This window comes from Symphodus melops, assembly GCF_947650265.1.
Source record: "Symphodus melops genome assembly, chromosome: 4".
NCBI lineage: Eukaryota > Metazoa > Chordata > Actinopteri > Labriformes > Labridae > Symphodus > Symphodus melops.
The window spans coordinates 14123317-14138408 of NC_136694.1; the positions used below are offsets into that span (position 1 = coordinate 14123317).

At 38.7% G+C, this 15092-nt stretch overlaps 1 protein-coding gene across 1 annotated transcript; it reads right to left on the reverse strand.

Annotated features, from left to right (window-relative positions):
* Positions 1–8851: 8851 nt before the first annotated feature.
* LOC306822356 (heme transporter hrg1-A-like) lies at positions 8852–13624 on the reverse strand. The gene is made up of 3 exons (XM_079341326.1): positions 13166–13624; positions 11051–11218; positions 8852–10018 (listed from the first exon to the last, which is right to left on the reverse strand). Exons 1-3 carry the CDS (start codon positions 13293–13295, stop codon positions 9882–9884), a joined length of 435 nt encoding a protein of 144 aa, XP_079197452.1. The 5' UTR covers positions 13296–13624; the 3' UTR covers positions 8852–9881.
* Between the last annotated feature and the right edge of the window lie 1468 nt (positions 13625–15092).

Genomic DNA, 15092 nt, shown 5'->3' on the forward strand with positions numbered 1-15092 from the left:
AGGAAGTGTGTTAGCTGGGCGGGCGGTGGAGGAAGGGGTAAGTGGCCCTCTCGGCCAATAAGAAGAGCTGTGTCTAATGTTGCAGGGATGTCTGAGGCTTTATGGGTTCCAGATTTGGGGCTGGAGCGTCAGGCTCTGTGTCTGCATTCCCCTTCATTGAAACATTATTAAGACAGAAAACTATTTAAACGTGTAATTTCTGAGTGTCATTGATGCAAACGTTTACATGTTATACTTTTGTCAAGTTTTTTTGGAAACTCACTCAAAAAAAGGTGTCCAAGAAATCTTAATAAATGAATCCTATGCGTTGATGTAAAGTGCAGAAAGGTTTGTCAGATTTTCTCCCTTTAACATGCAAACAAGCTTGAGTTCACACAAACATTTGTCTGCCATGTTTTTGACATTTAATAAAAAGAAGAAAAAAAAAGAAAAAAGACATCAATAAAAAAGATTGCAGATTAAAGGAAAGAAAGATGAGTGTTAGGCTAAACCATGCATTTTAGGTGTCGAAAGATTGTTTATATAGAGGGCAAATCATATGTTTAGCAATGAAATACCACAATGTCTTGCAATCCTAAGTAAAAAAAATGTTTTATTCTGATCTTAGAACCAACATATGGTTGTACAAACACAAATTCTGGAAGAGATTAAAAAGATTATTTTGATTTTTCTGACTAACAGTTCTTTCTGTATGTACTGATGTACATCAAACGTTTGCAACTGCAAGCTTTAGGCGCAATCATCTAAAATCTTCCCAATTATTTTAGAAATATTTGATATGTTTAAATTGCTCAAATATTTACAATTTCAAGTAAGCAGGTTGAGAAGGGAGCGCAGACAGGACCCTGAACAACCTCTGACCTCAGTGCCCTGGTGACCTTGGTCTGTAGAGGTGAGGGAGCACCTAATTGTGCCATCCATGGCTTCAGGGCAGCGCCAACACATGTTCCACCTCCAAACCGTGAACCCATGTGTGTCTGCAGCCACTTAAACATATTCACAACATGTGGCTAGTCATGACACAGCAGACTTCTCGAGAAAATGACGAGACATGGCCTGGGCTCATGTTTATTCAATCTAAACTTAGAACCTCCTTTTAAAATCGGAACTACATTGCTACATGTTGCGTAAATCTTCCTTCGATCTGAATCAATTTCCCAACACTGTGCCTGTTTGTACCTTCATGCGTCATGACATGGGTGAGTCATGTGTGGTTCATTGCAAAGAAGTCTTGTGGGGAGTTTTCCGCAACTCTAAGCTGTAGAAATCTGGTACTTTTTGATGACAGCATTCTTAATGGTGGCCTTTATATTTCAACACCTTCAAACATTTTTACAAGAGTCCTTGAATCTTTCATGGTCAAGAACTTTCAGAATATGTCAAATACAAACACAATTTTTTGCTTACAGAAGAGTATTGGGTTGTAACTAAGCTTCATGTAATCTCAACACACTGCTTGACAAGTCTTGCCGACAATTTGGGCGTGATTGCCGCAGTGTTTGAAGGAGTGTCTATACGTAGAGCAGTTCAGAGGATTTCTGATGAGCCTCGTGATTGTGCTAGTTTACATTTCATTTGGAGCGGGAATGTTGCTTGATCCCAGTTGGGTTCAATCAACTTGAAAAAAAAAAAAAGTCATCTGGACATCCAAGTAAGCAAGCAAGGCTATGGACAATGACAACGAATCATACAAAATAGAAATTACATAACAAACAAAGTCAATGCCAGGATTAACTTGTATTTGAATTGGGGCTTATTGGGGGCTCTGGAGAACAGTGGAGGGACAGGAAAGTCATTGTTACAAAGACTAATCTTGCAAGCTGCCGCTTACCTTTAGTGAAAGCATGGCGTTGTGCCACCATCATGGAAAAAATGAGCTAACAAAGCGTGTAGGCCTGCAGGAATGTCGTGGCGCTAAGAAGAAGAGAAGGAGAGAGAGAATAGGAGAAGAATAAGAAAAGGGGAAAAGAAAAGGAGAAGAAAGGAAAAGGAGAAAAGGGGAAAAAAGTGAGGCTGTCCAAACAGAACCAGATGCAGGAGTGTGGAGGCTCGTTTGATCTCTGTCCTCATAGGCTGATTGATGTTGCACATTTCATTTCCTTGTCAGAGTCTTGACATAATGTTTCACTAAACACTCAGGCCGTGCTCTCGTCTTCTTTTTATTTCCAAGGGGTTCGTCATTAACCCTTTCTGGAGCTGAAAATAGATCATACACATATCAATACACATCAATATATATTGGCTTACATATGCACATACAGGAGGGGGAGCTTGAATATCAAAGAGACTCAATGTATTGTCTGTTTCTGACTCTCCAACATATGGTTCCGTCCTGAAATACTGCACTGAGGAGCATGTTAAAACTTTTGAAGTTCTCCAAGGGAGGAAAAAAAGGAAAACAGTTTCTTTTAGTTTGTAATGCAGTCAATTCAATTACCATCATACACACAAAGGTTGGAGAGCGGCAGTGACGTCGTCAGCTGGTAGTGTGACTGATCATAAGTGATGTGTTTGGTAACCTGCGATGGCTGGACAAAAGGAACTAATCATTCAATTCCTCCTCACCTTCACCCCTGGAGTTTCCTCACCCTCGTCACTGGTGTTATTGATGTTTGCCCATAGCACACTACACCACCACATACCCACCACCCGTCCATGGCTCCATCCCTCCAGAGGAGCCTATAGTGGCACAAAGGCAGACATCTGGGACCCATTTCCCCCCTGGAGAAGCCCTTCCTGTGGGGTATCCACTTAGAGGGGTTCAGGAGGAGCAGGAGGGGGATGAAGGGGTGAAGGTGAACGGTATGTGGGGGATGGTGGTGATGGGACTGGGGAGGGGTGAAGGTGGGGATTCTGAAAACTAATAAAGTGGAAGGGAGGTGTTAGAGATACACCAACTTAATAAAGAATGTGTAAGGGTAGATTTTGAGGTCAAAAAGTCACATTTATTGTCAAGTCATGGGGAAATCAACACCATTCTTCAAGTTTTTTCTGTGAAATTAAAAAGCTGGAGCCTATAGTTAGTTGGCTTAGCTGAGCGAAATGAAAACAGAAAAACAAGTGAGAAACAGCTAACTTGGCTTCTTTTAACGGAACTATCACAAAATCTAAATTTCACTCATTTAAAAGCGTCATCTCGTCACTTGAAACCCTACAAAAATCTCTGATGTTAAAATACATTGTTTGTGGGGAGGTGGTTTCAATTGTCACGTCTAACTTTCTGCAAGAACATTTTCCAGAATGTCAAACTATCAGGCTTCAGAATACACAGATAGCTAAGCACCATAGACATTATAATAGAGAAAAGGGATGTGCACACAACAATTAGAGGCTGTTTCAAGTTATAAAGTGGTCCACATTTATCACCTGTAGTTTTTTTTATTAAGCATATGCAAGAAGGTAAAACTTCAACAAAACAAAAGACTTTATTCATATAATATTCATATGTGACAGTTGTGGGGTTCTTTGTATCACTGTCAATCAAATCTTAACAAACCACACTGAAAACTCCTGTAAGAAGATCTACGAAGAAATAAGATCTGTGTTCAACTTTAAAGTAAAAAGATGATCATCTTTGTGGTAAGTTACATTGGCTGTGATCAGATTCTCTCACATATATGTATAGTTACTTTACTTTGAATTGAAACCCAGGGCTGATTGCTCAAGATGAAAAAAAAAGATAATTGGATATTTTTGGATATGTTTTCTTATTTAAAGCCCAAAGACATCAGAATGAACTTGAGGCAGTATATGTGTTTTAATGTGTTTAAAGAAACATTTAATGTACATGTTTTTCAAATATAAAAGTGCAGTGCTGAATCCAAACCCTCCCTCCCCCGCTGCGTGTGAGCCTCTATTATTCTTCTTTAGCCATGACTTATCTTCTCGTATTAGAGCGTCATTTATCATAATATTTAGTGCTCAAGCTTCCTTCAAATGTTCCTGCTTTCATGTGTAATTTAGCCAATATCCTGCTCTGGCTCTGATTACAGACTTTAAGTTCTGGGGTCGGTCCATGGCACATTACAAACAGTCCCAGTGGAGCTCACAGCTGAGCTGGGGATACGGCCTGCTGAGCTTGAGTATGCTGAGCAGCAGGTTAGAAGACAGTATTGTATTCTGGGGTGTCGAGAAACAAAGCTTGATGGTTACTAGCAAACCTCCATCAATAAAACAAAATCTCTCTTTTTTTCAATTGTGGAAGCTTCATAATTGTCAAACACAACCACCATAATCTAGGGATGAGAAAAGTGGCTAATCAATCACAAAAGTGTATATTATTATCAATGTCTTGACATGGTTCTTAAAGGCATCAGTGAGTCATTCAAGCCATGTTACAACTTGTACATCCATTATGTTTTATCAAAAAGTAGAGCAGTGCTTTGAGTCACGTGTGAGTGAGTGTGATTGCTTGAACGTTGCATCACGTCATGTCCATATGGGCAAGTAGCAGGTCATATGATCACCGTGTCATATATTTTAGGTCTTTGCATTTTAACCAAACAGAAAAGTCAGCACATTTCATTTTATAATCCTGCTGATTCTAATCAGACAGCCAGTTAGACGCTGACGTGATCGAGTATATAACAAATCATCCCATGAAAGTCCTCTTTACTGCTGAGTCAGCTCCTCAATGTGTAAGGTTTACTTACTTCGTCAACACTAATAAGACTGTGAGCAAGTCAGCAGATCAGAGCTGACTGTGTAGACACATTGGTTGGAAAACCTTGTTTCAGCTTGACATTTGAAGATGAGTTTATCAAATCTAAAAACGGCTGGATAAAGAAGATGGGGATTCTTTATAATAACACAAGATCTGAATATTCAAACTAAAGCAATAAGGATTTATAGGCACTATTGAATAAATATGTACCTGATTTATATTTGACTATTTTGATAATGTAAGGGCAAGGAAACACCTTTTAGACTCTGCCAAACACCCTACACCACAAATCAATTTGATCATAATATCCTCATATCTGGCGCCTATCAGTAACCCAGACTTTGCTGTGTCCAGATTCACAAATCAAACACTGCTTACTTGAAGTGGTGTCAAACTGGGATCTTCAGGATTGGGCCATATCACGCATCCTCTCCTGTCAAAGTTGTAGTGAAACTCTGTCTGCAAGGTAGAGAGGAATGCTGCGCTCCTCCAACAGAGCTATTGCATTAGAAACATCAACAGAGCCAGCTTCAAAGGGGCACGCCTTCACATTGAATCAATCCCTACTTCCATTAGAGTAGATGAATTTAGCAAAAGTTACATTGCGCTAACATTTCTTTATGGTTCCACAAATCCCTTGCTCTGGTTCTGGTTCCCCCTGTGAAGCCACTTCAAACGGGCTCTGCCATGGCATATCCCTTTGTGCTCTAAAACAGTAAATATGTGTCTCTCTAAAATGTTTCAGATGCGAGTTCACAGTGGTCCCAAAGGCACAGACAGCATCGCACACAGAAACGCAAGAGACAGAGGAGGATAAAAAAAAAAAAAACAATAGCTGAGTGTAAAGGTAGAGCTTCAGGGAGAGGGTGGCTGACTGTTGCATGATGGGAGAAGATGATAAAGATTGATAAATTCAAGGAAATAGGGGAGAAGAAAGGAAAGGAAAAAGCAGACAGTGTGGGAGAAATCCTGCAGCAGTAAATCAGTGTGGTAATAAGAAGAGATGGGAGGGGGAGGGGGGCTGCAAACATATGTTTCAGTTTGTAAATAAAACAGTAAATTGCTATGGATATTGCTTAAATATCTGTGGGCTTTGTACCATGCTTTGCGGAAGTTCTTCGGAAATCATTCTGGGACGGCCTTCTTAAAATGCCAAAGCGGCTTCTTAATGTCAAAGAGGCCATCTGGTTCTCGACCAATTCAAGATGTTTGCTTTTCATTTAGCTTTTTTCTTCCCTCCTGATGCTTCTTTTTTTAGATCAAATGCTGCACTTTTTTGCCTTATTGTTACCATTGTTCATATTTCACAATGGATCTGTTAGTGAGCACGCACAGACCCAAGTCCAAGCTGTGAATCCCCGTCCCCCTCTAACTGGTGGAAAGTAACTCTGTACTTTTACTCAAGTACTGACAAATGTGTACTCCCCTTTAATGTTTCCGTTGGTGGTATCTTTATGCTGTCTACAGCTTGAATCGTCATTTTCTTTATCAATCTTTTTCATAAATACCAATTACTGTTTTACTCTAAGGCTTAAAATGTTATCCACCCTGCGCATGACCAAGTGTTAGAATCTGATAAATAAGCTTATTGATTCATAAGAAAGAAATCACATCGTTACGTTAGCCTCGACTCAACAAATATTTGGCTGCTATCATATCAATGGTCATAATTCTGAACTATATGAATGAGCCACATGGCAGCCTCACTACTGCTGTCCCTCTGGATATGTTTCTTATTATGTTGTTAGAACACTTGCTTTATTCACTGAAACTAAATGAGAACTGGAACGCATCAATCTAGGAAAGATCTCGAAAATGTCTTCCACCACTGCCTAAAATAAAAAGATGGAAAAAAATGAAAGTATGGAATAAACAGGACGTTGACAGCTGTAGTCGAGTATATTATTAGGAATTAACGTGAGGTAGCATTGCTTTTACAGTCTCAGTAAAATACAACAACTCTATTACAAGTGAAAGATGCATTCAACATTTATTTTACTTTATATGCTACATTATAAGCTCCAAAAAAGAGTTTAAAAAAAAACAGTATTCAACAGCATGTGACAGTAAGGTAAAAGCACTCACTACTCAAAACGAGCCCATATTGTTACACGTTCACATTATTGGACCATGAACATAGACACATTCATGAGTAGTATCCCACTGCTAACAAGACACATATTAAATACTTGTTCTACTGTGCTGCTGATCTTTTACAATGCATCATATCTCAAACACACATCATATTTGGAGTAAAATATGAATCTCAAACGTTACTAAACTTTCAAATAGAGGGACAAAGGAGAACATTTGTCTTTGAGCTGTTGTGAGGTACATGAATGGAAGGTTTAACCTGCATATCAAATAAATATAAGGAGGTCAAAAAAGCTCCAGCAACACTTCCATACAGCTATGGATATCAACTTGATCTAGTTTTTGAGACAGATGTGTGTCGACGTGTGGCCTTCATCAGGGTCACTTCTCTCCTCGTGCACCTTGGTAGTTTGTGACGTTGTGCAAGGGAAGCTGAAAATTCTGCTTCTTTTATTGAAAAGAATATCCAAGTAAAGCACAGTACATGAGTGCAATAACAAGTAAACAGTAAACGCACCGTTACTTTCAACCTCTCACGGATAGATGTGAGTAGATTCTATAAGGAAGAAACTACGACTGCTTATTTTAAAATGGCCTGGCTGATGTACATGAAGAAGATGTGTGTTTTGTGTCTCTTTAGATACTTTGATTCTGACATCATCTGCATGAAAGGTGTGCACAATGAAAGCTAAGGAATAATATCCGCTCTCAGTTGTTTGTTACAGGTTTGGTTCAGCTGCAGCTGCTCTTTACATTCTTACTGTACAGGATGTTTAGGATACTTTTGTTATTTCAATGCATAAACTATTGTTTCCACTCTCACCACACTGTGCCAGACTGCCAGTCAACACTTGAGACAACTTCCTTCCTTGATTTGGGTAGAAAGGAGTCCCATAATTGAATAAAACCAGACCCCTCCCTCCGTCTCTTTACATACCACACACACACACACACACACACACACACACACACACACACACACACACGTTTTACAGGCTGGTGTATAAACTTAATAGGACGCATTTGGTTCCAAAGCCCCCAGCTTGCTCAGTGGAAAGTGAGCCGGATTGTTTTTCAGTTTCTTAATGTCGAAGTTTATGACAGCCAGATAAAAAATGTTGCCATGGGGATTTAACCACAACATCGCAATTACCTTGATGCAATGAGACTCTGGAGGCTTACAAACAAACCAGTGTAATGCAATTAAGATATAAGTACCACCAAAAATGTCCTTTAAACACAGAGGACGGATGCTGGAAGGCCTTGAATAAGTGAAATAGTGATAGGGTCTTTTTTTTAAGATGAAAGCTCTTGATAATTAATAAACTCTTTGGGCCAGATTCACTTTCATAAAGACTTTTAATAAGAGGAGATTTTCCCAACAGTTGCAGATTGGACTCAACAAGATATTGTTCCGTAAATGAATAACTACATGACTTTTTAATGCACCAAACACTGATTGTGCGGTTATAATTCAGCCACATATTTTTCACATCAACTTCAAAGTCTTTCTATCTGGACGCTGCTTTAACAAAATTATGCACCAAAAAAAAAAAAAAAAAAAATCCTCTGCACCCAGCCCCCCCAAAATCTCCTCTGAGGGACAAAAATCAAAAAAGTGGACAGATGGAATAATTGCCTGACTTCAAAGTGCAGGTTATTGACTTGCATAAACTGTTGCGATTGCATTGCCAAGGGGGATCTTTTTTCTACATACAGTATGTGGCTCATGGTTGGTGGGAAATTGTTTTTTTTTTTTTTTTTCTTATGGATAAAACTTCCCTTTAATGACCAAGACTGACTGTCCTCACATGGGCTTAGCATAAAGAATCACATGTCGCACCTTAATCTGCCTGCGTGACACTTTTTCTTTTAAGAGAGTCCCAGCACTTTTATGAAAAACATGATGAACGGTTTCTATTTTCGCTGGCATCATTCCTTTCAAAGTACAGAGAAATCTAACGATTTAGAGGAACAGAAACAGTAGAAAGGAAAACTGCTTCCTATTAGAAAAAGCGGAACAACTAATACCCGCTGACATCTCTTTTTTCCCGATCTCTCTGTTACAAAAAAACGTAACGTTACACAGCAGAATTTGAAATCAAAAAACATATTTATTGATGTGATACTCAGACACACTCATATACAAACACACGCACCTACAATCAGTCAGGCGATACATGAGGATACACAACACTTCATGTTGAAAATAGTGATGTACATTTAAAGAAAACATGGCAAAGTAATCTCATTAAGCAACAACATAAGTGTCATACATAGTTCATACAAGGACAATAAAACATTCAGCAACATTAATGCACATGAAGTGGCATCACTAACGTTGTGAATTAAAGCCATAAATGAAACTTAATTCTATACTTGCACATCTGTCTGTATGTCACACAGATAAAAACAATATAAAAGTCGATCAATATATTACAAATGTCCGTTAATAGTTCTGTGATGCATTCAACTAGAACATGTGGTTTGATTTGGACTTGCGCATGAAAGCATTCACGTCAATGCAGCAGGATTTAAGTTCGACCTGCTTCTCTGCAAGACCCTGACACGTTCCATCAACCATGAAATGCTTTGTTCGCCGTACGATCGATGCTGTGTGACACGCAGATTTCATCACACACGTGTAACTTGTGGGGGAAAAAACTAAAATCTGTAAATGTAAATGCTATATGTTGATACAATGTTTGGTTTTAGGTGTTTTACTGTTGGAACCATGACTCCCTCTAGTGGCTACAACATGAAACTGCAGCTTATCATTAAAACTGAAGAGTTCCCTTCACTCAGTCATGGTTAAAAATATTTTAGTTTGCTGAGAGAAAGTGATGCAGAGGCATGACAAAGCCGGCAACTATGGTAATAAAAAAGAAAACGCCATCGTAAGTCATTTAAAACTAGACTGTCTTTCATGTGGCTCAGCCAACAACAAACCCTACACACATTATGAGGAGAAGGTTTTGGAGAAGGAGACGCTTGCCGGAGATCAAGGTGCTTATCCACACTGTAAATATGTCATCACCTCGTCTGATTTCTCTTAAAAAGTCCATAACCACTGCTCCAAATTCTGTGTACTATGATGCAGGGTGTATGTGTTCTGTAAGTGTTCTTAAAAGTCACTCAGGATGCTGATATCTGCAAACTCTTTGCGGTAGCGGTGAGCGCTCAGGGCGAGCAGGAACGACCACTTCAAGGTCATGAAGCTCCACACACACGACAGGTACAGGCTTCTGGGGTCAGTCAGGGCTGTGGGGGAAAAACACAGTGTATCATTCAGTATATGCAGCATTTACATACAGTACCTGTCCAAACGTAAAATATATTCTGTAATAAGGTCCCGACAGAATTGCTGGAGTACAAAACTGCAAAGACTTTCCTCAAGATGTTGGGACCTGGCTGAAGGATTTAAGTTCATAAGACTGTTTCACACACTAGATCACACTGTTGTGTGAAAAAGCCAGGACCCTTCTTTAATATAGATTTTAGGAATAAAAAACTGACAACTGAATAAAGTTTGCTAAAAGTGAAGAGTGTCCCAGATTATGAGTTCAGAGCAGCTGTGAGTGGTCACATGAATGCCCTGAGAAAGTCTAATGATTTACCCAATGTGTCATAGAGACAGACTAACGTATTAAAAATGTACTTCATGTTTCCTATGCATTTATTTGGGTTTTTGTAAAAAAAAAAAAATAATAATAATAATAAAAAAAGGCATTTTAAATCTATTAAACTTTTTATAAACAAATTTTAGTTTATGTCAAAATGTAAATTTTTGCCGGTTAAAAAAAAAAAAAAAAAAAAAAAAAAGTAGAAATGACAAAAAGAGAAAACATAAGACACTCAGCTAAAATCTAGATATTTGCTCAACCTATTTCTTCAAGGTCTTCAAAAGGCATTCTGGGAAATGTAGGTAATTTGCATTAGGTAAACGCATACTGTACACAAGTTGAGATGCAATGGGGACAGCAAACTCCAGTTGTGTTCTCCAATTAGGTCATTTCAAATAACCTTATTTTAATTTATTTTACCCTGACTTGTCCCAAACTTGTTATTTCGTTCTGACATCATTTTTAACAATGGCTGAAATGTAACCCTCAGTTTTAAACGAAGAGAATGCCACAGTGAGTCTCCAAAAAAAAAAGTCAAGCTGTTGACCTTTATCTTTGTATTTATGTGTGCTTTGTGTGATGAGAAACAACAACTTTAGTGAGTGAACCCGGGTGCATGAACATTTTTTGAGGAAAAACAGGCTGCACACCAAGTTGTAGAAGAACTTACACTCCTTATGATGAATAGCAATAGACAGGAACGTGATGAATGCTACGACTGCCAGGACAGAGAAGAAAACCCCTATGAAGAGGAAGAACTTGAGGCCCTTCAGCCAGGTCCTCCAGTGGTCTTGCAGGTACATAATGTGGGTGATCAGAGTCCAAAGAGCCAGCACACCTAAGGTACAAACAAACAGAAAGTTAGTTTTTAGATATGAAATGTTATAGATCGGATTTGATCTGAGGTGATATTCTGCGGATTTCATCAAGTACAACATTAAAATAGTAGATATGTCTAATATCATTCACCTCTTTGACTCACTGGTCCTTTACGAGATGTTTCAAAACAATCTTTACCTATCTGCTTTCTCTATTTGGTAGTGTGTTGAGTGTATTTCTGTCAAGCTGTTGGATTTCTTCAGTTCAATGTGTAACTGTAACACAGAAAGACTAACACGAAACCTTTCAAAACAAGACAAATAAATAAATAAATACAGCGCTCATAAGCAGGGACGATTTAGTTTCCCTGAATGTTTGTTTTCTCACTCGCACAACACAACGGAGAGTCTTGGACAGCTTCATGTGTGAACGCACTAACACTTTTTTTCAACCTGCTCTCTACTGAAGAATAATGACAAAGTTTGAAATCTCTCTTATAAAGCGATGTTATTTATTAAAAGAAGCCAGTAGCAGTTTAAAGTCTAATGATTTGCTTTGTTAAAAACCAACTGTCAGGTTAAGTGTACATGATCTTAGAGTTGGAATATGGGTTGAGTTTGCACTTAAATGGCTCACACATCATGACACAGCGTGTTGTTAATTGCTGAGTCAGTGAATCACTTCTTTCTTTTTTTTTTCCATGTTCCCTCTTGTTTTTTAGCTTCTGTGTTATAAATGTCTTCAACATGAACTTAACCCCTCAGCAAAAAACCTCGGACAGAGAACTGTACTGGATCAACACTTCAGTTGATCCAGTGCAGGGTGGGGACAGAGAATGATGGACCAGTTAGTACAGCTTCAACTGCCAGTGTTGTTTAGGAAAAACATCAGCTTTTCTTTATTATTTATTTGAGCATTAGGAAAACGTATTACCTTCTGTAAAATGAAACAGTCCATAGCGACGTCTTCAATAACATCTATATTTTCAAAAGGTGCCAATGTTTCAGGGAATGGGGTAAAATTCATACAGGCAGGTGTCTTATCTTTATTGTGAAAAAGAATGATAACTGCATTTATGACCTATTTTAACCCCCACCCCCCTCCCATCAGGTCGGTTTAACATACAGGTTGAAACAACAAATAAAATGGATCACAGTACATTGTAAGTACATTTAAGAACAGAGGTTAAAGATATGAACCAGCAACCCTCAACCACGGTTCAAAGGTCAGCTCCATAGCAACAAAACTGAGCATGCTCATTACATAAATGTAAAGTGTATATATATATATAACAACAAATAACGTAAATCTGATAAATAAATAAAAATAAAAAGTGTGAGGTGTGAAGGCTATTTCTTTTTTGAACAGTTTAATTTGCTTTACATTAGATCAACTAACAGCACACAGTTTGATATATTTTTTTGTGTATTGAATAAACCATTTTAGAAAAGAAAATAGACATGAAATTATAAACCAAAGCTGACTGACACATGGGTCAACTTTATAATTAAAACATTGAAGACAACTGTTGGTCATTTACACCATCTTTTATCTTTAAATGGTCATTATTTAGCATTCAGACCTTTCATAATATATGCCACTTTATCTATTTAATTTATATTTAGACGGTTTTGCCATTTAAAAAACGTGTGTTTAACTCCAATGTTAGTCAGCTCTACAACTAGTCCTCTTGGTGACAAAGAAGAACTCTTGTGCGAAAGCTGAACAATGTTAGTTTGAAATAAACACATCTGCAGCAAAACATGTTGACCTGACATCACAAACATTATCGTTTCACTAGATTGACTGACACACCAGAACAGCTGATATGTCTGCCCTTCACAAACAAGTGAAAGTCATCTCTGGCCACCTTCAGTCCGAGGAGAGGGTCACTGCACTTCAGTTTGAATAACAGCAGCTTACAGAGGACAGACTGTTAGTATAGATAACACCATGTTTACATTACCAGACAGTCCTCCCATGGCTGCAGTCCACGGCTGCTTGAACACGATGTTCCACACCAGAAAGGCAGAAAACCCCATGAGCATTCCAAACGAGGCATAGCCGATACTAATGTAAGTTTTATTAATGGCCATTATTACACACAACAAAATAAAACAAATATCAAAGGGAAGCCGGGACACGAGCGCGACAACACAGCAATCGCGAGCTTGTTTTCGTGTGCGCGAGAGCAGCGATCTAGTGACTTTAAAACAACAGCATCCGGTTGTTTCACGAACAGACGCGGCAGGTCAACAACCGACTAATAATTGTTTCCCCACGGAAACGGTGTAAGTGTGACATGACAAAGCGCTTCTTAGTGTGTTCAATTTTTTTGCAGCAGCAGAAAAACACATCGCCTCATTCAACGTCATCTGATGTTAACCAAAGAGATTACGTTAAATCCTGCACGCTTGATCATACAGCGCCCTCTGCAAGGACTCAGTGAAATAACCACTAGTGCCCTCCTCACTGGTTTCTGCTCATAGAGAATCCACCACAGACTAGCTGGATAACAGTTCTTTCCACAAATATCTTTTTACATAAAACTTTGAGAATTAAGTTAATCACCATTAGGAGAATCACATACCAAATTGAGATAGACAGGATTGTTTTTTTTTAATGAAAGAGGATGATTTATAGAGCAACAATGCTCTGTTCAGTGTCAATTCCCAATTCAATACTTTTTTTGGGAATATGATAAATGTATGACTGTTGATTGAATAAACCCACACTTGAGTAGCCTCAGTGCCAACATTGTTTGCTGCTGATAATTGAATGAATACTTATTTGGTTTAATCAAACAAGTAAGGTGCTGCATAGAAAGCATCTCAAACTCCAATCTCTAATTTTAAAACTATTTAAATCCCCTGCAGGTCATTTGTATAGATTACAAAATGCATTAAAGTCCTAAACCATTGTGTCTGATACTGTTAATGAGTTTGTTTTATAGGAGGGTTTTTGGTATGAAGTAAATCAAACTTCTCAAAGGGGAAGATTGCAGTTAACTTAGTTAAGTCTAGTGCTAATTACCCGAAGGGTTAGATATTGTTTGTATAACTGAATTAAAACCTCCTTCAAATCATACTTGGTTTTATGACCATTAAACTACCGTAAATTCCGGACTATAAGCCGCTACTTTTTTCTCACACTTCGAGCACTGCGGCTTCTACTCCGGTGCGGCTAATGCATGGATTTTTCTTGGGGGACAATGAGCTTCTGCCGCAAAAACATTTGACTTCGTCACGTCGGATCTTAATATCAGTCATTTTGCGCTTCATGCACGCACCCTCATCATGGAAAACACACGGAGAAATACATATGATGTAGCTTTCAAGTTAAAGGCGATCGACCTGGCTGTCAAAGAAGCTAACAGAGCTGCTGCACGTTAAGATGACACTGACAGCGACAACAGAGACTGAGGAAGTGAGTAATGAAGTCATTCTGAGGCAGTGAATGGATGGACTTTTTCTTGTGAAATATATTACGGTCATCTTTTTCATCAGCCGTGTTACAGACACCGTCGGCTAGGCTTCGTATTGTAACGGTTCATGTTGTAAAGTCAGTAGTTGATAATGTGTTCATAATTCCGATTATGTGGAGAGTCAGTGAATGCACCAGCGAGAACGTGTTGAGTGTTGAGTGGCTGTATGAGAGAACGCTGGGGGAGAGAGTTGGATTGTTACGGCAAGTTATGTGTTGCTCTCTGCTGTAAACGGCGTGGTCACGGCCGACAGTGATCGGGTTATTAAGTTATTATTTGAACGCTCTCGTCGTCCTTTAACGTCCGTACAGACGCTACAGTATTTGCGGATGTTACCGGTAGCCTACGTCTGTGTAAATAGCTCTTGTTATAGCGTGGACACCTGCGGCTTATAATCAAGTGCGGCTTA

Bases quoted from the DNA above. Each gene is read 5' to 3' on its own strand.
- LOC306822356 (XM_079341326.1), bottom strand. From the start codon at position 13,295: ATGGCCATTAATAAAACTTACATTAGTATCGGCTATGCCTCGTTTGGA. The intron at 11,219-13,165 runs GTAATGTAAACA...TTTGTACCTTAG, and splicing joins AGCCATGGGAGGACTGTCTG to GTGTGCTGGCTCTTTGGACT. The intron at 10,019-11,050 runs GTAAGTTCTTCT...TTTCCCCCACAG, and splicing joins TGCTATTCATCATAAGGAGT to CCCTGACTGACCCCAGAAGC.